Source organism: Mixophyes fleayi, chromosome 1 (assembly GCF_038048845.1).
Source record: "Mixophyes fleayi isolate aMixFle1 chromosome 1, aMixFle1.hap1, whole genome shotgun sequence".
NCBI lineage: Eukaryota > Metazoa > Chordata > Amphibia > Anura > Limnodynastidae > Mixophyes > Mixophyes fleayi.
In genome coordinates, this window is record NC_134402.1 from 102,977,812 (window position 1) to 103,002,051 (window position 24,240).

The 24,240-nt window shown below is 37.8% G+C and overlaps 1 protein-coding gene across 1 annotated transcript in view; it reads left to right on the forward strand.

Annotated features, from left to right (window-relative positions):
* GATB (glutamyl-tRNA amidotransferase subunit B) overlaps positions 1-24,240 on the forward strand; it is an 87,141-nt gene that overhangs the window by 36,147 nt on the left and 26,754 nt on the right. Inside the window, exons 6-9 of the mRNA XM_075198790.1 lie at positions 13,844-13,957; positions 14,683-14,767; positions 15,332-15,376; positions 16,042-16,231. Of these exons, the coding sequence (XP_075054891.1) occupies positions 13,844-13,957; positions 14,683-14,767; positions 15,332-15,376; positions 16,042-16,231 (434 nt within the window). The remainder of the gene's footprint in view (positions 1-13,843; positions 13,958-14,682; positions 14,768-15,331; positions 15,377-16,041; positions 16,232-24,240) is intronic.

A 24,240-nucleotide genomic window follows, 5' to 3' on the forward strand; every position in this document is an offset into this window, starting at 1 on the left:
GTTGAAAGAAGCACCATCTACAAAATTAAAGTTGATATTACTAGATACATTTTGTATTAGTAGATATAGATGTGGCTGATCGTTGTATAACAATATATAGTATTGTATAATTTGTTCTGATATGTTTAAAACAACGTTTGTTCTGCTCTGATATCATTATGATTATCAAGACACAGTTTGTTACCATCAGTATGAAAAAGGGTTGACCTGTCCCCTGTGTTCTTATAATGAGTTGGGGTATATAAGGGCAAGGGTCATGTTTGAATCCAAAATGTTACCATTGGAATAAACTAACCCTTGCACACCAAGGAAATGAAGTCCCAGTAGTGCTTGCTTTCATATTCTTTAACAACTTTGGAGTAGTAACCAGGCTATAAATTTGGTAAGATGTGGTACCAGCACAATATCTTAAAGTAACATTTATATTGATAGTTTGGTTCATTTCTTTACATGAAACAGTAAAGTAGAGGGGCCAGTGAGTCCCTCTCTTCTTTCTTTTCTCTTTCTCTTTTCCTTTATTTATATAAAGACAATAATAAGCTGCAAGTGTGTATGTATATGTGTACATATACACTGAATACACCTTGTCTATCCTATTTGCTGTACTGGATTATGATTCTTGTCTGTGTTATGAACTTGTTCATTACTAAAATGTAGGGCCGTGTAGCTACTGTGTGTCAGGTTTTTCAAATGATACAAATACATTTTCTGCAGCTGCATCAGAGGGTATCAAATACATGATAAACTCAGACTCAGAAGACATTATCTTCACTTCCTATTCTCCTGTGGGACTTTAGCAAGTGAATGTGTTCTATTTTTCTGAGTGACTAGAACATCACTTAATTGCTTACTTTGTAGCAGAGGTTTCAGAGCGGCTTATTTTTTCCATTTTCATATCTTATATTTGTCATATTTAATTTACAAATCTGGAGTTACATTGACAGCACGGTCATTAAACTGTATCAGAAACCTGGCACTTTCTAGCTGTACAGTAGTATACAGCAATGCTTAATGTTCTTGTATGTTGCATAAATTATACAGAAACCAAACAGTGAATATTAAATACAATGTCCATATCATCAGTAGCTCTCTGCTATCATGGAACTTTACAATCTGAATATATATGTGTAATGTTGATACTCCTGTTAAGTGATAGATGGTTTCTGTAATGCCCAAACTAGCATCAGTGCACCTGAAGTAATTAACTCCTTAATGACTGGCCTCTGTAGATTTCGTGTTTTGGCTTTTTTTCTATTCACCTCTGGACTAGAACTGGGCTGTCACTTTCCTAACATGCAATCGGTAAAACATAGCATTCAGAAAATAGCTTTATGTTCTCCATCGTGTATGTGGAGCCTTCCTCATTGGGGTTGCTATAAAATCCCAGCAAGATTACCAAAATGTCATTAGAACTGCCTACTGATAAGGGCAGAGCCTATGTCTCCTGCAGTAAAGCAATATTTGATCACGTTTAATTAGTGATCTGTAGCCAGCTAGAAATGCATAAGAAAACACAATTGAATAGTATTTCAAAGTAAAAAATAATTGTTCTGCAGGTGCTATTTGGAACTGTATAACCTGAGAGCTCATGAGTCTCTCTTTTTGAAGCCACTAGACTAACCAGGATTGCTTTATTTCCTTATTAAAACAATGTCAAATTATTTCAAATTTATGAGAAGGGATCCGAGTTATTCAGTGTTACAAGACAGAAGAGGAGTTAGCTGCAGCAATTATAAACAGGGCTGCCATCAGAAATTGTGGGGCCCAGTACAAATGAAATTTGCAGGGCCCCCTTTCTTCTCTCAGACCTTCCCACATGCGCATTACCACAGAAAGAAAGTAGCTGTTCCTTTGATAAAAACAGCACAGCTACCAAGAGGGAGAGCGAGATATCCTGTATATTGCGCGGACTGTGGGAAAGGTTTTATTAGTATTAGCAGCAGCCCAGTGACTGCCATTGTACAGGGTAAGTATCCTGGTGAACCCTGTGAGTTTCTGCTTCTGGGTATTTTTAAAATTGCCCCACATATTTTAAAAACACCACACATATAACATTAATCACCCCATGTCACTGACCTACCAATGCTGATGGAGGCAGCCACATTTAGAGAGGGGAGGGGTGGAACAAACTGGCTAGAGGAGGAGAAGTAGGAGTAGAAGGAATAACTGGGATGAAGAAGAGAAGTGGAGGATGTGAGACAGGGGGGAGGGGTGTGTCCAGAAAGAAAGGCAGTTCATTGGTGGCTGGTCCCAGAGCATAGATATATTAATGGTGATACGCACAGACCAGGGCACCTGGGTCCTCAGAGTCATAACTAGACATTTTAGTGCCCTGGTCAAGAGAAAACACTGACACCTCCCCCCTCCCCCCACATCTTATCTTGGTGGGAGTATAGGCTGCCTTCCAGGGGTTTTGCACCACCGGAGGAAAAATTTCCATCCTGCTGTGGAATTAGAGCTCAAGTGAAGGGAGTGGAGTAGGGGAAGAGTGGAGAAGTGCTGTAGATCAGCGGTGTCCAACGTGTGGGGAAGTTGATGGTCATGTAAGGGGCATTTGGGGAGGTCTGATGGCATATAGGAGGTATGTGAGGAGGCTGATAGGTATATAAAGGACATGTGTAGAGATCTGATGGCATGTAAGAGGAAGGTGGGGAGGTCTAATGGCATGTAAAGTGCATGTGGTAAATCTGGTTGCAGGTGGGGAGGTCTGATTTGCATGTGGAGAAGTATAATGGCATGTTGGGAGGTCTGATGGACATGCAAGGGGCATGTGGTGGAGGTCTGATGAGCATTTAAGAAGCATGTGGTGAAGGGCATATGTGGCAGTTTGATGGAATGTATGAGGAATGTGGATAGATCTGATGGCATGTGTGGAGGCTGATAGGCACGTGATGGCTGTGTGGTGAAATCTGGTTGCAGTTGGGGTGGTCTGATTTGCATGGGGATAGATTTAATGGAATGTGGGGAGAGCTGATGGCAGGTGGACAGAGCAGTGAGCTAAGAGCTGTGCAGTACAGAGCTGTGCTGATTTGATAATTATTCTGAACACTTTAGCAGTGTTGGATTTCATTTTCTTTTTTTACTTCGCAAGATATTGGAAATTATTATATTTTCAATGTATGTGGGTAAGGTATGTATGTATACATGCATGCACATGTTTATACTGGGTGTATGTATGTATATATATATATATATATATATATATATATATATATATATATATATATATATAATGTGCACACATGTAAAAACTAAAGTTGGCTCTTTGCGGTATCTATAGATATTTTTTGGCTCTTGGTCTCTGACTGGTTGGCCACTTCTCCTTGAGAAACAGGAGCTTCCTGCCTGACATTTCTATTTCTGTTGATAACATGACCATAAATCCCACCCCGCAAGCTCGTTGTCTAGGTGTAATCCTTGATTAACAACTGTCATTTATTCCCCACATCAACTTTATATCTAAATCATGTTACATACACCTAAAGAACATTTCCAGAATACGCACATATCTGACACAAGACACCGCAAAAACATTAATTCATGCACTCATCATCTCCTGCATCGACTATTGCAATTCCCTCCTTACTGGTCTTCCCAAAGTCAGACTTGAACCCCTACAATCTATTTTGCACGCAGCGGCTAGATTGATTTTCCTTACTAACCGTTATTCCTCTGCTGAGCCACTCCGTCAGTCTCTACATTGGCTGCCTGTATATCAACGAATCCAATATAAAATTCTTCTACTAACATACAAGGCCATCAACAAAATTGCACCGACATACATCTCCTCACTTATCTCAAAATATCTCCCTACTCGACACCTCCGTTCTGCACAAGATCTACGTCTCCTCCACTCTCATCACATCCTCCCATTCTCGGTTACAGGATTTTTTCCTGGCTGCACCCAATTTGTGGAATTCCCTCCCACTCACAATAAGACTTTCCTCTAGTCTTCAAACTTTCAAGCGTTCACTGAAAACCCACCTCTTCAGACAAGGTTATGATATTCCTCAACCACCATCTTAATTTCCCTAGATTACCCTATTACCATCCTCTACACTGCTAACGCAAGACAAGAACCCCCTCTGACCAACATTGCAACACACACAGCCCACTCAATACCTTTACCTTTGCGTTCTAGCTGGTCCATTGTGCAATATGATGTAGCGCATGTCCTTGTGTTTCTAACTCCCATTGTCCTAAAGATTGTAAGCTTGCGAGCAGGGTTCTCTTACCTCTCTGTCTGTATGTATTATCCAGTATTGTCTTATCAGTGTTTGTTCCCAATTGTAAAGCGCTACGGAATTTGCTGGCGCTATATAAATAAATGTTGATGATGATGATGATGATATGATTGAGATGATGTCTGTCCCTATATGAGTACTTAGAGTAAATGAGGTTGTGGAATATCTGGCGCAAAATTAGGTGGTGAAAGCTATAGAGATGAAGAGATTGGTGTGTTAGATGATGGGGTTTGTGTGGGTTCTAACATAGTGGGACCAGATAAATATTACCTGGTGTGTTCTATGGGCCAGTGTGTTGTGTTGTGTTGTGGGTCCCTTGGTGTATACAGACAGAATGCAATTGTAAAAACCTATGTGCAATCACAAAAGTGCAGTAGGTAATAAAACAGATAAGAAACAAGATGTGATCCTGATTATAGATATAAAATACAGATAAAAACTGACTGATTGTCTTGCTAATACAATATGCTGAGAATGAGGGTAAAATGAATTGCCAAGATCTGAGAATTGACAGTCTTAAACATGATGTGGAGTAAGATTGATGTTACAACACTATATGTACTAGAAATGAAGATCAAAATTAAAATAAAAACAAGAAGAAAATGAGACTAGAGAACAATAGCACAAGAATGTACTAGACTGCAGAATATGAGCTGCATTAGATGGGGTGAGGTATTACAGGATAAAACACAGATGGGGTATCATGAAATAAAAATTTATAAATGGAGATAGAATACTCTAAAATGTAGAGGGCTTTCAATGTCCATAGATCATGGGTAAAAATGGTGTGCTTATAAGTAGAACACGTAATAGGGTGTTATGAAATAAAATACTCTAATAAATGAGATAGCAATTTCCATGGAATGGTCAGTATAGGGTGTCACTAACTGGTATTGCCGGGGGGGATTTGTTACTCAGATGAATTCATCCAATAAGTTCCTGACAGTTCAACTTAATGGTCACAGTGGAGGATGGGGGCGTGCAGGAGGAAATAATTCATGCCTGGATGGTGTGTTCTAAAGAGGGATACATTTCCTGTGTGTAGGTGCATCTCTTATGACTGTTGTAGAGATGTACTTTCTTTATCCTGAACTGCAGAATCGTTGTTGTTTGTGGTGATCAGCTGAAAGCAGATTGACCTAAAGAATGAAGAGGTAGATGGGTTAGTGGTAAAAGTGCAGAGGTTTAGTAACATTAAAATGACAATAGCACATACATAGTGGTGTTAGAAGTTCTGTGTGTAGAAGTCCAACTGTTGCTGCTCTGGTGTTCTAGCACAGACCCCATAAGGAGTCCACCTCCATGTGTATCTGCTCATTTCCTAGTTGCTGCCTTGTACGGAATCCTAGTGATGATGAAAAGGCTTCCAAGCTCTTTTGTGGCAAATGTCTTGCTGCCTCTGGTGGAGGGCCCCCAGATCAGCCTGGTTCCTGTACACTAGTGCCTCCTGTAGCCCCCTTATGGTGGCCTTGATTATAGACATCTACAAAGGTAAATGTCCAGTCCCAGACAGCCTGTTCTGTAACACAAATATTTCTGAAGTGGTTCAATTTCGTAAAGGAGAGATAATGTGATCAGAGCATCAACCTAATACACCTAGCTAGCAAAGGCCTTTAGCAGAATCAGCTGTAAGATTGCAACATTGAAGCCAGTGATTTTGCCTCTTAATTACATGCCCTCCACAAAGGTTTGCACTAGTGAGTAATTATCTTGTTCTTTTATTTCCACTAATAAATCAGATCCTACAGATCTAAATGGATCGCAAAAGTTGTGTGGTCCACACTTGTTTACCTCTGATACCCATAACTAGGTTCTTAAATATGTCTTGGGGCTTATATGTTGGGGTCTTTAGTCGCCGGTGTTCTGCTGGCATGCTTTTACTCAAAGCCTAATCTCAGGAAAAGTTTTGGGTGCCATCTGTTGTATTTTTGCTGTTGCAGTCAAATAAAAGCTCTTATTTCACCACTCCCAGGGGATATAACATGTGTGGCTGACATACGCTTTTGAGATACAGTGCTTTTCCAAGGAGCTACCAACTTACTGCCTTCACTGCTTTACCAGATGTTTCTTTCCACTGGGGTGCAAGGTGGTCCATAGAGATATAGGGAATGTCTATTGATACTGTTGTAGTGGGCCTGGGTGCAGGCCAAGAAGCCTTTGTATAGTGGGCCTGGGTGCAGGCCAAGAAGCCTTTGTATAGTGGGCCTGGGTGCAGGTCAAGAAACCATTGTATCTTATGTTCAGTTTGAAGTTTATGTTTGTCCACGTGTTCACAGTATTGAAATAATAAGCGTTACTTTGACATAAAAAAAAAATGTTATTGCCCTGTTAGCAATCAAATTGTATTGCCCCTGTAATTAGAAAATAATTTTGCCCCATAATATAATGTTAAAATAATTTGCATTCTCTAATATATTCATAAAATTATTTACTCCATAAGGTCATTATTATCTGTTTTTTTACTTCCTATTCAATAAACAGTGATTGCCCTCTCGATTAAGAAGTATATTGTACCTCCTCTTATGTGCTGAATGGACAGATAGTTCAAACAGCTTGTGGTTTGAGCTTTCTGTGGCAGTTTCATACCATGTAAAAAAAATTAAAAAACCCCAAAAGATGGGCTTACACTAAACAGCACTTTAAAATATCCCCCCTCAGTGTCCTCAAGGGATTTCAGTAACCTGCTATGAATGATCACATGTTTGATCACATGTTTAATCACATGTTTTGTTATAGCCTGTTCCTTTGGTTTGCATTCAGCAATAAAAAAGCATATCCAACTTACAACTTGTAATACAGGGTGTTTCAAAAAGATGGACCCAATTTGAAATCTATATCTCCGATGACTTGATGATTTTTTAGCAAGATGGAGCACCACCACATTGGCACCTGCAGGTTCGACGTTTTTCTAAATGACACACTGCCTCAACAATGGATAGGTTGCAAAGCACTCTAAGACTTTGCACTACACTCTTGGCCCCCAAGATCCCCAGACATTGCACCTTGCAACTTTGTTTTGTGGGGATATGTCAAAAACTGTGTTTTCGTGTCACCATTACTAATCTGAATGACCTCAAAAACAAAATCATGGCAGTTTGGAATTCAGTGGAAGAAGACACTCAGAGGTGTTTGAGACAAATTCACCTATCGTCCCAAACACTATTGTATGTTGTCCATACAGCAGGTGGAGGCACACAGAGCATTTATAAAATGGTTAGTAAAATCTGATAACTCATTAAACCGTTTGTAACTTTTTGTGTAATTGTAACATGCGGCCATCGTTAAATATATTGCTTTGAAATTGGGTCCATCTTTTTGAAACGCCCTGTATATAAATTGTAATTTTACGATCATCGATTCAAATATCTATTGGATCTTTCTCATAAATAAATAGTTCACTGTTGCCATGCATTGTATATTGATGACCCACAGTATCATTTTTTCAAAAACGAACTCGCCTATCTTTTATCATTTGTTAGATGCACTCTCCAACAGAATGTTTCTAAAATTATCTGTAATTCGAAGCTGTGTCTTACAACTGGAGGCTGGCATGTAGGTAATCCCAATATATGCATATTTACCCACTGCTGCGTTATCTGCCCAATAACAGGTTAAAATTATACAGGGCGAATAACTTATCATGCTGATGAATTTAAACCAGCTGAAGGCGACCATTTACATTGTGCTGGGACATACCCCTCAGCAGCATTGTCTGATCTGTTTTATTTAAACAGCAATTTGAGCAGCAGCCTGTAAGCTCTATCTGGGAGGGAGTACTGTGTAGATTTGGCTTATTATTATGATCTCAGAATAACTTCTTGTTTTAAACAATGAAAAATGCTTTGTATCTGTGATTCCAGTGATACAGTAGACATATTTGATGTCTTTCTTATTATCCATAGCAATGGAACTTGGCTTAATTGAGAGATATAAATATTGCAGAAGAATGGGTAATAGAAAGAAAACTCTTCATTAATCCTGATAGCATGGGGAGCCACATTTAAAAAATTATCTCTAGCCAATAAAAACATGTTAAACAGGTGAGCCTGAGCCAGTCGGACCTTAATTTGCAAACATGACCTCTTTTCATTCATTCTGAGGAGTGAGCAGCTTCTTAGTGATATAATTTCAGACTTGAGAACATAACAGGATGAAAATTAATTCACATTAACCATAAGAGCAGTGTGTTCCTTTGGTGGCTTCTGGTTAAACTACACAGGTTATTAACATCTTCACTGAATCACGGGAAAAATTATAAAAGTCAAGATACTGTGCCTATAGTGCTGTTTGTCAAATGACTTATGTTTCTCTGCTATTTCCCCCTGCGATTTGCTTTAAATACTTACAGTGTACATCTTTGAAATAGGTTACAGACTGGGAAATGTTACAGCAGTTAAATGCCAATGTAATGCACATTTGTGGCGAATCCCCAAGGGTTTTCTCCACAATGATGTATTGATGCTTTGTGCATACAGCGTAATAAAAAAAGGACAAATTTTATATTTCAATTATAGACAGAATCTATGTACATATGTCCTAAAATAGCTACAAATATCATAAAATAAAGGTCTGTTCTATTCTGATTGAATCACATCCAATTTGGGACTGCAACCAGAAGTAGTTTCAGTTTGAGCTCAACTACTGGGAAATTTGTGAGATGTTCTATCAGGACCATTTACTCAAGCTACTCCAACTGTCGTAAAAGGAGTTTCTGTATCACATGGGATTTTTTTAACAGATGTCAAGCTGAACAAGAAATAAGTAAATTGAGATAGTTTATGATGTAGCAAGCATGGCCAAGTTATACAATTTGACATGTAGTCTCTTATATCCCTTGTTGCATTGGGAACCTGAGTTTCCTTAGTGTCAGTTATATTTGTAACCAGTGGTCAAAGTGGAGGTGCCATACCGCCACGGTACCTACTGCCTGTCACTTTGCCCCCTTCAAAACTCAATAAAAATTAAATGGAACAAATGACTAGTGGTATAACTTTTATTGTATTATATTTGTTTGTAATATCCCTAAGCCTGTATGAGAAGTTACATTTTTAAATGTTACCTCTGGTAGCCAAATCTAGGAGCCAGTAAGATCTTTAAAAATGCAATGGAAAATGTGCTTCCGTTGACATAATTGATGATGTCTCTTTAATTTTACAGGAAACCAATGTATGTCTCTGTTGATTTGTTGAGCTTTGTTTTATCATATATGGTATATTATTGCAGATTTTCCCACAGATCTTTAAAACTTCTAAATTCAATACTACATATTCCATATAGTAGTATGATGAGCTATAATGTTTTGCTGATATTTTAAGTTGAGTATAGTACGCCGTGTTTTTATGTTAATTTGTAAAAATGCGCTACAACAGTTTGTAAACTCTGCCAAGATGTATTTACTTCCAAGTCCTATCTTCGGAACAATCCTTTTCCTTCTCTTAATTTTGAAGTCTACATCATCTGTCTTATATCTGCTCTATCTTCGTGTTGCTGTCATTTATTGCTTTCCTGTTTCTACTTCCTAATTCCTTGACAACTTTCCCAAAATAGAACAAAGAATAATAGGCGCCTACTAATATCAGTGCACATAAGTAACAAATTGCATCAAATTCTCACGGGCAATGTCCATAAAGTATCTTTCTCTGTATCCATTCCGAGCCAGAAAGAGAAATTAGGATAAGCAGTCCACAATGTTATGAATATAGCTTTTTTTCACCAGTCCCGGTCAAAAAGTAAAAAGAAGATTCTTCTAAGAATAGCACCAACTTCTTCACTCTCTTATAGATATATAGTCCACTCACGCTGACCTTTTTCTGTGTAGACTCTCATCATAGGAGTAGAGGGTAAATTCAACCTGAACATAAGAAAAAGAACACACACATAGTGTTATACTCTTGATTTGATTAAAAAACAATAGATATTAATTCACTCACATATAAAAACTTGTGTAGATCTATAAACATATATCACTAACTTAGCAACTCCACACATAGACATACAGATATTCGTACCACATATAAAATGGTATAAGGCATCCAAAACACAAACGGCACCCCTCTGGAATAAGTATTAATGGATATGGAGCTTCAGGAATATTCTGTAGTACTTATGGAGAGTATGAATGGTTGGTCTACCCCATCAACTCACCAACGCGTTTCGACTCATAAGAGTCTTTCTCAAGGCACAACTATGCTGAGTGGCTTAGATATTTCCTATCCATTAACTTACTTTCATATGCAGTATCATCTCCCACCCACTGATGGACACTCTCTTGTGCTCCATCTCTAACTTCCTACTTTCCTTTAGTTTCTTCTCCTCTTCTTACTCCTTACATCCTCCCCACACCACAAATCCATAATCACACAGCAATATTTAAATGCTCTTGACCTACTTCTCATATTGACTAAAACTACGAACCTCAACTGTAGCACAGCAAACAGAACTGCTACCTGCAGAAGTGCTTCTGCACTACCGAGCACCACTCAAAGATATCTTGTTTCAATGCAGATTGCCTTAACTACATCTTTGTCTTTTTCCTTAAACACTTCCTTTTCACTTAATAAGCAAACCTGCTTCACTTTTTCACTAATTTCCACCCACTTTCTAACCTCTAATGCCTCTTTGCCACCTTCAACTCGCTTCGTTGCCCACCTGCATGACATCCTCCACAACCCATAACTTTGCCACCTACTACAAACACATACCACATCCACTTTCTCCTTTACTCCCCATTCCACTCTCACTTCATTCTCCCACTAACTGTCTGCAAGACTTCTGCTCCCGTATCCTCTCTCCATTCATCTTCTCTGCTCCATCTCGCCTACTGTGTGCCTGCAATTAGATCTGTTCTTCAATCTATCTGCCTGCACTGGCACAAAAAATGCGCTCATCTTATCTGTCCTAACACCTCTGTCACTTACTGCCTGTTTCTCTCCTCCACTTTGCCCCCATACTACTTGAGCTGCTTGCATTCAACTGCCTAAAACAATTTCTCTTCTCTCTCACTTTTCTCAACTTTTTGCAATCAGGCTTCCACCCCCAACATTCCACTGAAACAGCCATCACAAAAGTGACCTGTGATCTTCTCACAGAAAAGTGTAAGGATCAATTCTTCATACTCATCCTCCTGGTCCTCTCAGCCACTGTCGGTTCCATTGATCACCCTCTTCTCCTGCACACCCTTCAGCAAAGTTGGCATTTGTGACACAGTTTGCATCCTACCTATCCAGTCGCTCCTCTGTTGTGTCTATCTTTGCCACATCCTTCCTTCTAAACACATTGTTAGGGTCCCAAAAACCTCTGTTCTCAGTTCTTTGCTTTTCTCACTGTAAGCTTCTTCATCAAGCAACTCACTTATTGCCCCCAAGTACCACTTGATGTTACCTAACTGCCTTTCCTTACCTGGCCTTTCTCCTTCTTGGTATCTAGTGTGACTGACTGTCTCTGGTATTTCGAAATACATTGCCCTATGATACCTATCTCAATATTTCCAAAATAGAGCTACAAAGTCTTCCTTTCTCCTAGAATCACCACAAGCCCTCAAATCTCTAATATCATTATTATTATTATCGTATATTTGTAAGGCACCACAGTGCTCTGCAGCTCTGTACAGTAGGAAAAACAGGACATACATAAAACAAGGACATACAAAGCAGACAAAATAAATGCAGACATACAAACAAAGGGTATGGAGGACCCTGCTCATTGGAGAGATTGCATTCTAAGTGAAAGAGGGCAGAGCTGAAGCAAGACGAGTGAGTGTGGCTTAGAGTGGAGATTGGGACAGCTGTGAGGGTGTATTAGTGTGAATAGAATCATCAAGGATAGGGTAAGCTTTAAAAAAATAGATGGGTCTTTAGAGAACATTTAAAGATTTGCAGGCTGTGGGAAAACCTGATTGGGTGTGGTAGGGAGCAGCATAGGAGTAGTATTTTAGATGCGAGTGAGAGGTGGTTAGCAAACACAAGACACGGCGCAGGTCAGAGGTAGATCTAAGAGGGCGGCAGGGAGAATGTTTTGATATGAGATTTGAGATGTATGAAGGAGTGGTGTTGAGGGCTTTTGTAGTTAAAGGTGAGTAATTTAAAATGGATTCTGGAGGACACAGGGAGCCAGTGTAGGGATTTGCAAAGTGGTGCAGCAGATGTGAAGGGATGAGAGAGGAAGATCAGTCTTGCAGCAGCATTTAGGATGGATTGAAGTGTGGATATCTGGGTGTCTGGAATGCCAGATAGCAGGAGGATAGCAGGAGGTTGCAATTGTCAAGACTGGAGATGATGAAAGAAAGGAAAGGGTTTTGATGATACCCAACTCTACCTTTCCTTACCTGGCCTTTCTCCTCTACCATTAACAACGCTACAATTTCCTGTCTTCCAAGCCCTTCTTATCATCCTTTACTGCACACATTGCTTTACTCCTTGCATCAAATTTTTCTTGTAGCCAAATTGCCTCCACCACCAACATTTATCATCATCAACATTTATTTATATAGCGCCAGCAAATTCCGTAGCACGTTAAAATCTTGCTTGAATACGCCCTCTTTCCACATTTCAGTTCAATTTCTTCACCTTCAAAACTTTCAACATTGCCCCTTTATACATCTCCTACCTCATTTTGAAATACTCTCTAATACCCTCTTAATTCTGCCTCTGACCAGTGCAGTCTCTCTGATAACCTCTCATCACTTCCATCTTCATGACTTCTTTTGTGCCGCACTAATCACATTCCCTACCATGCCTGATTAAACTCTCCCCAGACTTCAAATCTTTAAATGCCCTTTGGGGAGGATTAAAGCCTTCCCTACTCACTCCTGATACTCTCCACACTAGTACAGTATTGCTGCTGTTCCAATCTCCACTCTGAGTAACACTTGCTGGTTTTTCTCATCTCTTCCCTTTGACTTACTAGAATGAAAGCAAGAGCAAGACCTTCTGAATACTTTTTCACATCTGCATTTATTTTATCTAGCTTGTATGTCCCTCTTTATCTGTTTTATGAACTGCCTGTTACAACAAGTACAACAATAATGATAATAATAATAATAATAAGTGTAAGAACACAGATTGAAATCTGAACATCTCATATGTTCCTCTTTAGCTAATTGGAAAGTTTAGGGTATAATGTTGTGTTTCTTTATTTATAGCAAGCATATTATGTACAGTATTTCTGATGTGAGTGAGCAAGGTTTACTCTGTTGCGAGCAGATATATTTGACGTACATTAAAGAATGAATTTCCTTTCTGTTACATTCTGTTAATATCCCAATAGTGGGTCTGTCTCTTGCTTTTCCATAGTTGGCAGCACCTTTGTGATGTAAGTTGCATTCTAGGAATAAGGTTTAGACGCTATTTTAATGTTAAAGAAATACGGATAATGTTTAGCAGCTATTTTAGAAAGGGGACACAAATGAAAAAGTTGTTTTTTATTTTGTTTTACCACACATCCAGTTAGACAAATCTGTTTTAGAGACACCAAGGTTCACTTATAATCTCCTTGAATGAAAATGTAAGTAGATTTTAGATTTCACACATCTGCCGGTACAAATTGAAAAGTTTTATAAAAAAAATAACAGTCCCGGTTTATTTGCTGCTTCTTCATTGCAGAGGGCCAGTTGAGAGTCGATGCAAACATTTCTATTAACCGTCCCGGAGAGCCGTATGGTGTGAGGACAGAAGTTAAGAACATTAACAGCGCACGTTTTCTGGCAAAGGCCATCGGTACTGTAACAATTTTTGGTCAATAGTTCATTATACCTTTATATATTTTGGAGAAAAGGGCTTATTAGAACATGCATAATACTACACAATCATTCTTACTGCATGCTGTTTGATTCTAGTATTATTTTAGCTCCTTGAATAGAGCACAACAGCTCCATATAATCTTCACATTGTACAGGATCTTAGTATGTACAGACAGGCTTGTGAAATTCATTTTCATTACATGCTAAAACACAAGACTGAAAGTCACAGTCTGTTTATTTATGTGTTAAATATTAATTCTATATGCGTTTTGATATGTGTTTTCTAATGTGTTCAATCTGCACTATTAAAATAGGCATTTGGGACAATGCAGGAGGTTATGAGAAAAGGCATATTATAATGTGCTCTCATTGAGATGAGCTTAAGTTTGAATGTGGATGTGTATCAGAATATCTGAAGTGGAACAGGAAGCTTTGAAAAAAAATGTTCTGCAGTAAATGCAATTTAAACACATATAAAAACGCAAATATGTATTGCCACATTTGGTAGAATGATTTCTATTTTCACATCTGTTTACATGTAATTAATACCATGCATTAGAAACACATCTTAAATGCAGAATTTTAATACCAGTGTGTACATAGCCTAACGCATTATGATGATATTCTCTTTTTTTATTATATGTACAGAATTTTGGGACATGATATTGACAACATTAACATATCTTCCATTTTTTTACCTAGATTATGAAATTAAAAGGCAAACTGAAATCATGGATAATGGAGGTACAATTATGAACGAAACAAGAGCGTTTGACTACAAATATGGGTATGAAGTTGTTTGTCATATGTTAGATTGTCAGTAGGTCATCTACATTACATGATGAGCGTTGATTTGTTTGCGGTGCTTCAGGAAATACTTGATATATTTTGCATAAAAATTATTTGACTGTTTTGTTGTTTTAATGCTTTGTATACTTAAATAACTGACCAGTAAACCTAAAATACAATTTGGTTTATGTAATGTTCACAAATATATTGGTTTAAAATGTGAAACCTTCACAGAAGTATTTTCCGGTGTCGATCTCCAGCTATTTGTGTGGTGTTGTTTAATGTTATTACTGACAGAAACTCTGAGGTCTATAAAAAGAATATCACTTTCACACATTTATATAATATATATATTTTTTTATTTCACATTCACATGTATAATTTTGATTGTAATGGCTGGCATTTTTGCGTAGCTTATATTTTAGGTTTAGTGGTTCTTTTTTAATTGATATGATTCTAAGACCAAGGTGTTGCTTTAGGAATTGACCGCTAACAGCATTTTTACGCTAGTCATTTCTGCCATTTTTCACATTGTTTTTTTTTCTCTTTTGTTTTATGTAAGAGTCACTATACCTATGAGAGACAAGGAGGGAAAGCAAGATTACCGGTTAGTATCTATTTTTAGCTCTCTTTAATAATTCATGAACACCACTGTGTTATATGAATTTTTGCTTTCACAGAAATATCTGCTGCTAGGTGACCCTCAGATTGTATCATGATAAATAAGGGAATGTGAATAAATTGTGTTGGTTTTTTTTTTTATGTAAAATGTCACAGGTATGCCCAGCACTGACATGGGGATTTGGATGGGAATAGTTATTTACCCTACTTATATTAAAATTGCAGACTTTCAAAAGGTTGATATAGAAGGGACTTTATGGAATGGTTTTTTTTTCTGAATTGTTTAAAAGTTAATCCTTTTGTGCAGAACAGTGGTGCTACAGACATTGATAATAGTATGTATATTTATATTGCATTCATATTGCACCACTACAAGCCTCCTAACTCTGAGTTTTTAACTGTGCTCCATTGTACTCATCTGTGGGAGGGCTAAAAAGAAAATGCTGAATTTTTCCCTTTTAACTGTCTGAGATTAAATTTATGGCAAATACATGTAAAAGGATTACAGGGAATGAATAAAATTAGCGACATTGTGAAATTGTTGGTCATTGTATTACAATAGCAGTTTTATTATGGAAAAAACATAATCCGATTTAAATTTCAATATGGGTTTTCTTATTTTTTTTTCTACATTCTTCTATTTTCTCAAAGGTTTATGCCAGAACCTAACCTCCCCCCTTTGATACTTTATGATACTCAGTCATTGCCATCTAACATGGATGCCGATCAGATCATAAATGTTGATTTGATTAAGGAGAGACTCCCAGAACTACCCAGTGTCACCAGGGAGCGGCTTGTTGAACAATACGGAATATTACCCGAGCACAGTTTTACTTTGGTGGTAAGTTTGTTCATGTGCACAGGAAACTGTTGTTACCGGGCTACGGTACAGCGGTTCAGAGGTATAGTTAACAATATAAGGTTCCATCCTTTTGGTATAATGCATCCTCATCTATAAATTATAAGGACATTACCAGTCTCTGAGGAATAAGGCAGTAGGTAACACAGTGAGTCACAGATCACAAAACTCCATAGGGAGTAAAAATATTCTTATAATGTATATTTGCAAGAATGTTACTCCTCCTTTGTCTAGAAATTTATGGCTAGTACTTTATTTTTCATTCTCTAGCTCTCAGAAGATGCAACACTTGAGGGGGAAATCTGCTGGATTTTTACAGAAATCTCTGCTGATTTTTCCTCGCATACCATAGAGGTGCAAGGAATAATGAACGGAGATTTTACCGTAGTAACGGTAAAAATGTGTGGTCGCGATGTTCTGAAGAACTTCGTGGCTAATTGAATTCCCCCCAAAGAGTTACATTGGCTGACATTAAAACACCACTAAGCCTAAAATACAGGTTGCCTTCTATAAAAGAGAAACTAACAACATTCACAAATCTATTTATAAGCATTCCCATATCTTGACAACATTTCTGATTGTAGACATTCTTGCTCTGCAAGAGAGATCAGTCTGCTGATCAGACATTTTCTGGAAAAGGTGAGTAAAAGCAGAACTTAATTTGTCTACTAGAAAGAAGTCTAATATCTATGCTATACCAGAATGGGATTTAGCCAGCTTGGTTCCTCCATTCTCTCTTAAAATGCTGCATAAGCCTCCACCCCCTCCATTCTCCCATATAATATTGCATGCACCGCTGTCTCGCTTTACTCTATCTGTTGTGTCCTCCTTACCTCACCCACCCTTCCGTGGGCAGACAGTTTCAGAAAGCAGTGCCGTGCATTTCGGCTCAGTTTGAGCCCTGGCTAAATGGAGAGCTGCAGGTATACTTCAATTGAAGGGACAGTTCATCTATGGAGGGAGCATCACCAGGCAGACAAAAAGGCATCTCTAAAATCATAAAGGTTTATTATACCAAGTTGGTGTAGAAGAAAAGTATTCATTCACAGAAGCAAAGATTCTTCTTCTAACGTAGAAAGACCTAAGACTGGGTACACACTACAGAAATTTTTGACCATTGTTTATAACGGTTTTTGGCTGCAAAAAAAAGTCCCGATCAGCATGCCGATTCATGTGTACACACTATAACCGTTTTACAACATTTAGCTTCAGAGCTGTGCTCTTCGTCTGTCAGAACAATCAGTTGAAAAGATCATGGGGTATATTTATTAACTGGGTTTGAAAAAGTGAAGGTATTGCCTACAGCAACCAACCAGATTCTAGCTGTAATTTTGTAAAATGTACTAAATCTGATTGGTTGCTATAGACAACATCTCCACTTTTTCAAACCTGCAGTTTAGTAAATATACCCCCATGACTTTCTAAATTCTATGGAGATGCTGATCGTGGGTGGATGCACAACGCAAGATTGGAAGGAGGTCGTTCCATTACTGAATGAGATTTTAGTTCAGTTTTAAAATGAAACAACATGAAGTGCTTTGGAACGATGGAAGTGAAGGCCAACCTGTATTACAAGGGTCAGCATGTACACAAAGATCAATAATTTCAATTATCTGTTTGTGGTTTATCTCTGCAGCTGTGAAAGTTTGTGTTTAGCCTTGGGCACAAGGTACAACTAGATACAAGCATAGCAATTGCCTCTATACAAATTCAATTAACTCTCTTGACTCCTTAGTAACTGCCCAAACTTTTTAAAGAATCTTATGGGATTACTCACAGGGTGCTCTGTGTAGAAAAATACCCAGCCATGACCACAATGTTCACTTTATTATTTACTGTTCTCCTAAGCTCCTGAAAGTTCTTCCATTCTATATGTGGCAAAAGTTGTGATTGTCAATTGACACTTAGTGGTGCCTACAACTTTATCATGAATTTTTAACCTTGTTTTCTAAATGTCTAATTGTGCTAAGACTCCTACTGTGTTTTGTCTTTTTATGTGTAGTTCAAATACCGTTTCCTCTATCCCTTGTTTTATCAGAGTGTACCATACCATAGCTTCTTAATTAATAGGTGCTACCTTGTTCCAAACAGACTTACACACATATCGGTTTGGTTTTACCAATAATATTTTCTGAAAGTCTTGAAGATATTCATATAAGTTGAGAAAAGAATAGCTTTAATTAACTCATGTCACGCGTGTTGAATCCTACACAGGTTATGAACCAAGCTTAAAGGAGGAAGGAGGATTCTAAATCAGTCTCATAACAATGTAGATCACATGTCCAGGTATTATCAAGTTGGTTATTCTAATGCTTCCTTATCTAAACAAGCACAGCAAGATTTTAAAGCTCTCACAGAACAAATATAAGCAGAGGGAAAAGTAGATAATTGTGTATCTTTCAGCTAGATGTAGTTTTATCCCTTTGTACATTTTTTTGCAGCATAAAATGTGATTAACAATTTGCTCTGTTTCTCAGAAGTTGCCTGATAGTATACTTGTATATTGTAGAACATTTCCAGGTAGGATATATTACAAAGAAAAGTACATAGCGAAAAGTTTGACTATCTAGGGCTGTATCTAGTTAAGTGGCCCCCACATCCTCCTACTTCGTCTGTTTCTATGACTATCTGTTGTCAATTAATGTTTGAGGAGAAGATTCAGAAACTATTGAGGCATGCAATAAAGGTCCAAAAGAGGTACATTCACAGCCAAGTCACATATTGGTTACTTTGCTGTCTACAAAAAGCCCAGCTATTCAGACATATGATGCATTAGTCTTTGACAATGCTAATTAAATTTATTTTATTCATTGTTTTCATTCCCTTGAGATCCACTTACTTGAACTCTTGAAATTTTTTCATAATGGAAGATTTGAATTCATAAGAATAGGAGGAAACAGCTTTGGTAGCAGTATTAAAATGAACAGGCAATAGGGAATCAAGGAGGGTGCCGGTATGAACAAATAATGGAGAGGTTGCAGTAGACTTCACTAGGACAGCATCATATGGGAACTATTTTGTGCCACTGTGGGCAAAGGCCAAAGATCATACAAGTGGGTTCCCATTCTCATTCATAATACCTGAGGAGTAACTTGCAAAATTCGTGCTCTCATACTTTTCTATGACTATGTCTGGTATATTTGACAACACACTCTAAGGTGAGGGCTGTTTTATAGCTAAAAATAGTATTTTTTATGTTTTACAGATTGCCTGAACTTATTAAAATTACATCATCATCCTAAAACTTCTGAGGTGTACCGTGCACATACAGTATATGCCAAATTAATTTATTTATAGTTGATTTTGTTTGTTTGTTTTTTCTTTTGGGGGATGTAAAGGATATGGTGAGGACTATTAAGTCTTAGGTTAGTATTTTATATTATTACATTTTTTTATTAGAGATTTTTGAATCATCTTTGTGAATCATCAGTTGCAGTAACTTGAATCACCATTTAGAAATAAATGGTCTCTTGCCTTTCTAGGATAGGTTACCTGAGGACTTGCATAGAAGACACTTTAAGACTTTTTTTCCATGCTCATTTACTAGGAAGTCTAATGTTGGCCCCACAGTATATACCACTTTATTAAAATTATCCTAAAGGTTTTTCTGTCTCCCTTCCTCACTGGACCGAACTGTTAAAGATGATAACCTCTGGGTCAGTGTATTAGCAGAAAACTGTTTCTAATGGTTCCTTGGTTTTTACTTAATTGCTGTTTTCAGTTTGTATGGTAGTCTTCCACCAGCATGTAGAAATTACCAGGGATCATCAATGGGATGTAGTCCATCTGTTGACAGTCAGATTGTCGACACCAAACAGGTTCAGTATGTCAACATGGTTAAAATGGCAACATTGTGACTGTCGACAGTCAAACGGCAGTAGCACTGCTAGTTGGCGGACCCGCTGGCTCAGTACTCATAATAATAAAATGTGGGGCTTTCTCACGACCTCAGAGCTGGGTAGTGGAAAAACCCAATGTTTTATATAGACCTAACGTCTGTCATTATGCTACAAGAGCTCTTGTTGTCAAGAGCTAGTATGCGTCGTTGCAACTATTTTCTTTATTATTATTATTATTATTATTTTGCCAAGCAAAGACCCCTCTGGTGTAGATTTTTTTTTTTTTGTTATTATTTAATTTTTTCTTTAATTACTGTTCTTGTAGGTTCAAGCTGCCAGATACTAGGAAGCTGTTTTTGTTTTCTTCTTTTTAATGTATTAATATTTTATTATTATGTGTGTTGTGCTGGCTGGTCTAGTAGCTGTATTGTTCAGGCTGCTGGCATTACCATTTGAATGTCAACATCGGGACTGTCGACAGTCACAATGTCGCCATTTTAACCATGTCGACATACTGAACCTGTTGGACTGTCGAAATGTTTGAAAAAATGTTCCGTTTAACAGACCCTTGACAAAGTTGTCAAATTTGTTCTGGACACAAAGGTATAAAATACCCCTGGTTATTAAGAGTTAGACTTGTTCTATGGTCTATTTTTAGGCCAGTAACAAAGTAAAGACAGGTAATAGATTGCTAAAATAATGTAATTTCTGAAGAATAAAATTGGAAACACTTAACTAGTTCCTGACTGCTGAACAACCTGAAATGACATTTTAAAATGGAACACAATAGTGTCAGTTCTGTGGTCCATACTCTATTTAGCCGCTGAGAACCATTTTTTTAAATTTCCTAATTCAGAATGGGATTGCAATGGACACAGACTTCTTCAAGTCTGGGGGTGACCATGTGGGAGCTGGAGACAGCCAATACAGCCCCGACTACATCTCTATCAGCTAGCATTAGTTCACTATTATAAATGGTCTAGTGTTGCAGAGACATAGAGAACCGTGGATTAATCGCCCCTTATCCTGACATTGCTCCCCAAAATGTTTAAAGCAAAAAGGATCATAAAGTAATTTAAAAAAGCAACAAAATAAGCCTAATTCATTTTTAAACATGTATAGATGTCACACAGAATGCATGCTGCCCAAACCTACACAAAATGCGCCATCACTCCAACTTGTGTTTGTCCACTCCCTGCCCTATATACTGTCACTATAAATCCTCTATCCAGTCTGTGACGAAACAATTTTAATAACACCTTAGCCAGCCTGTCCCTCGTTTCTCGCAAAATGTGGATTATAGCATGTACTTTTTATAGCCCTTGCTTTTGTTAACCAGCTCAACAGTACAACTGCAGTGTCTAATTACATGGGGATAAGAGGACATTGTAGTTTATTGTAAATATATATATTGTTGATATTGCAGTGAAGCTGTTTGTCACGAACATCCAGCCTGTCTCAGATACAACAATCTGAACAGCTGGCCGTGACTGGCGTGACCTTAGTCACTTAGCAATGAATACACCTTTTAGGCCACCACAAAGGATTTACTATGGTGTCCTTACGTTCACCAAACCACTTATTAATGTTTCACACTTAAATCACATACACATGTTGCATGAGCCCCCCTGGGCTTCGTAAGTTCACAAAGAATCACGGAGAACAAACTAGGTTAAATTTATTTAATCTGGAAAAATGTTTCCAAGGCTTAGTTACAAAAAAGTTTATAACAAGACATACAATAAGATGGACAAACAAGTTTCAGAAAATAAAACCAGAGTCACTATTTACTAGTTAAGACTAGTTGTGCGTGAGGGAACGCAATTGAGAAAGAAGGGACATTTCAGTCTTGATAGACCCCCTCATGAAAATGCACAGTGTAATGTCTAAATCAGAAGATTTTAAACCCTGCTTACAGGCTCTTCACCCCCACCTTTGGAATTACATTTTCAATTAAGTCAGGTTGATTCCCAGAGTGACACAGAGCTTTCCTAAGTAAATTTTCACTAAGATATATGTTTGGGCACCTCAGAGAATCTCTTACCTCTGCTCTGCTTCAGTGGCTAGATGTTTTACAACTTTAGGGCTTCAAACTCCACCAAGATCCTTATGTATCCCGGGCCTGGCTAGTTTCAAAAGATTATTGACACTTATATAGGTTCAGACTCATGTCATCTAGCAAAGCACACGTTGATATTGCATTACAAGGTTACATTGGGTCAAACTTCCACAATGTTTTCCCATCCCTGGGCAAACCCCCTGGCTCTCTCACTCTTTAAACATTGGTGGGTGCTGGATCAGGCAGTTGGAGGGGGAGTGGAGATGAGCTGTGCTTCCACAGAAGCCCCGTGCTGGGATGCAGACAAAATGTCTGGACTAATCCTATGGAGAACAATGGATACTAACTGGCCTCCCCCACTTCCAAAGATAAGGTAGCAGTCAGCCCCTCCTAAAATTAACCCTTTACACTACTATGTGAGTCCCCAGCTGTTTCTTGCTTCCTGTAGAGAAAGAACGGGAAGAATGAATGTAGCTACAGCCCCCTTACCTGTATCCTGGATTCTCATCCTTACCCATAGCCCACCTTGCTTCGCTTTAAGAACAATGAATAACTGTGATGATTATTATTGTTATTTTCCCTTAATTAACAAGTGAAGTGAATAATATTGTTAATCTCGTTCCAATGGCACCCCTTAATTAGTTGAAAAAATAGATGGTTAAGAGAAACTTATTTTCTTATAATAAACCCTTCCCTATAAGAAAAAAAAAAAAAGAGAAGAACTGGCTAAGATACACAGAATTTGGCTGGCATTTGCTCCTTTGTATCCTGATCAAATTTTGTAAAAGCACAGAGGTTAATGACCTGCAATCTCTTTGTTTTATATAATACTGTTTGTCGACTAACTTGTTTTACTGTGTCTACAGGCAACAATTTCTACTATGTGCATTCATTTTGAAAAAAAATCAATCTACGGTTTAAACAGCAAAACAAATTTCCTTTGCAATGCATAACATTTATGAAGCAAAACATGATGTGATTTGCTTGGCTTATATCGTGGACCTTTGGCTGTTAGGAATACAGGCAATGCATTACTTTAGAATATAGTTCTTGTATAGCAAACTTTAATATGTGATTTATTTTCATTGCTAAAATATTATGTATTTTTCAGCTGGAGAAACAAATGGCAAATTCTCTAGCGGCTGTGTAAAACCCAATATTAACAGCCTGGCATGCTGCTAAACCTGCTGCGGCAATCTTCTCCATCCTCCAATATCAAGCTTAAAGTACATTTTTTGAATAAATAGTTTTCATGTTTGGTGTATAACTTAACCATTTTAACAGATGAGCTAGACCTGATTTATAATTAATTGCTTAAAGTGTCTGCTGTCTTAAGGTCCCAGTAATAAAGAAGAACAAAAATTAGACTACAAACTCATATAACTGAAAACCAAAAGATGTTTTTCACTTAAGATAGGAAACCACTACCTGATTGTTTGATAGGGTATTTTTTAATGCATACATTTCTGTCTGGTAATTCCAGCATTGATCAAACATTAATACTGCACACACTATTCTCAACCTACACGATATGTCTGAAGAGTGTTTCAGTGCATTGCTTCTGCAATTTTTTATTTTTTTTTCCCCAAAATTTGACACACCTTGTACTATTTGTACTTGACTTGTGGATTATATGATCATTGAAATTGTTGCACTTGGTAGTCCTTTCATTCCTTCAAGGACAGCCACATTGTAGCAAATAGTTAGATTAGTAATTAATCTTTTGGCATGAAAACCATGTTTTGTTTTTCTTGTTTGTTTTTAGAGGATGGGTTAACAAACTAACCTACACACACACACACACACTGTTTCCCATGCACACATATATGTATACACATGCATAAATATCTACTCTATCCCTTCCTCCAGTCATCTCCTTCTATTATATTTATTCCTTTCCTTACCCCTTGCTTGGAGGTTCTGCTGCCGTTCCGCTCCTATGCCGCTCACAGAGGAAGTAAGAACACATGTTACATTGAGGTACTTTCAGTGCTGGCGTGCACGTACGGCTGTCTGGGGCATTAATGAGGGAGAGGGGGTCAAGGGATCATAAGCATGTGGAGAAAAGAGATTTATTAATTAGGATGGTTAAC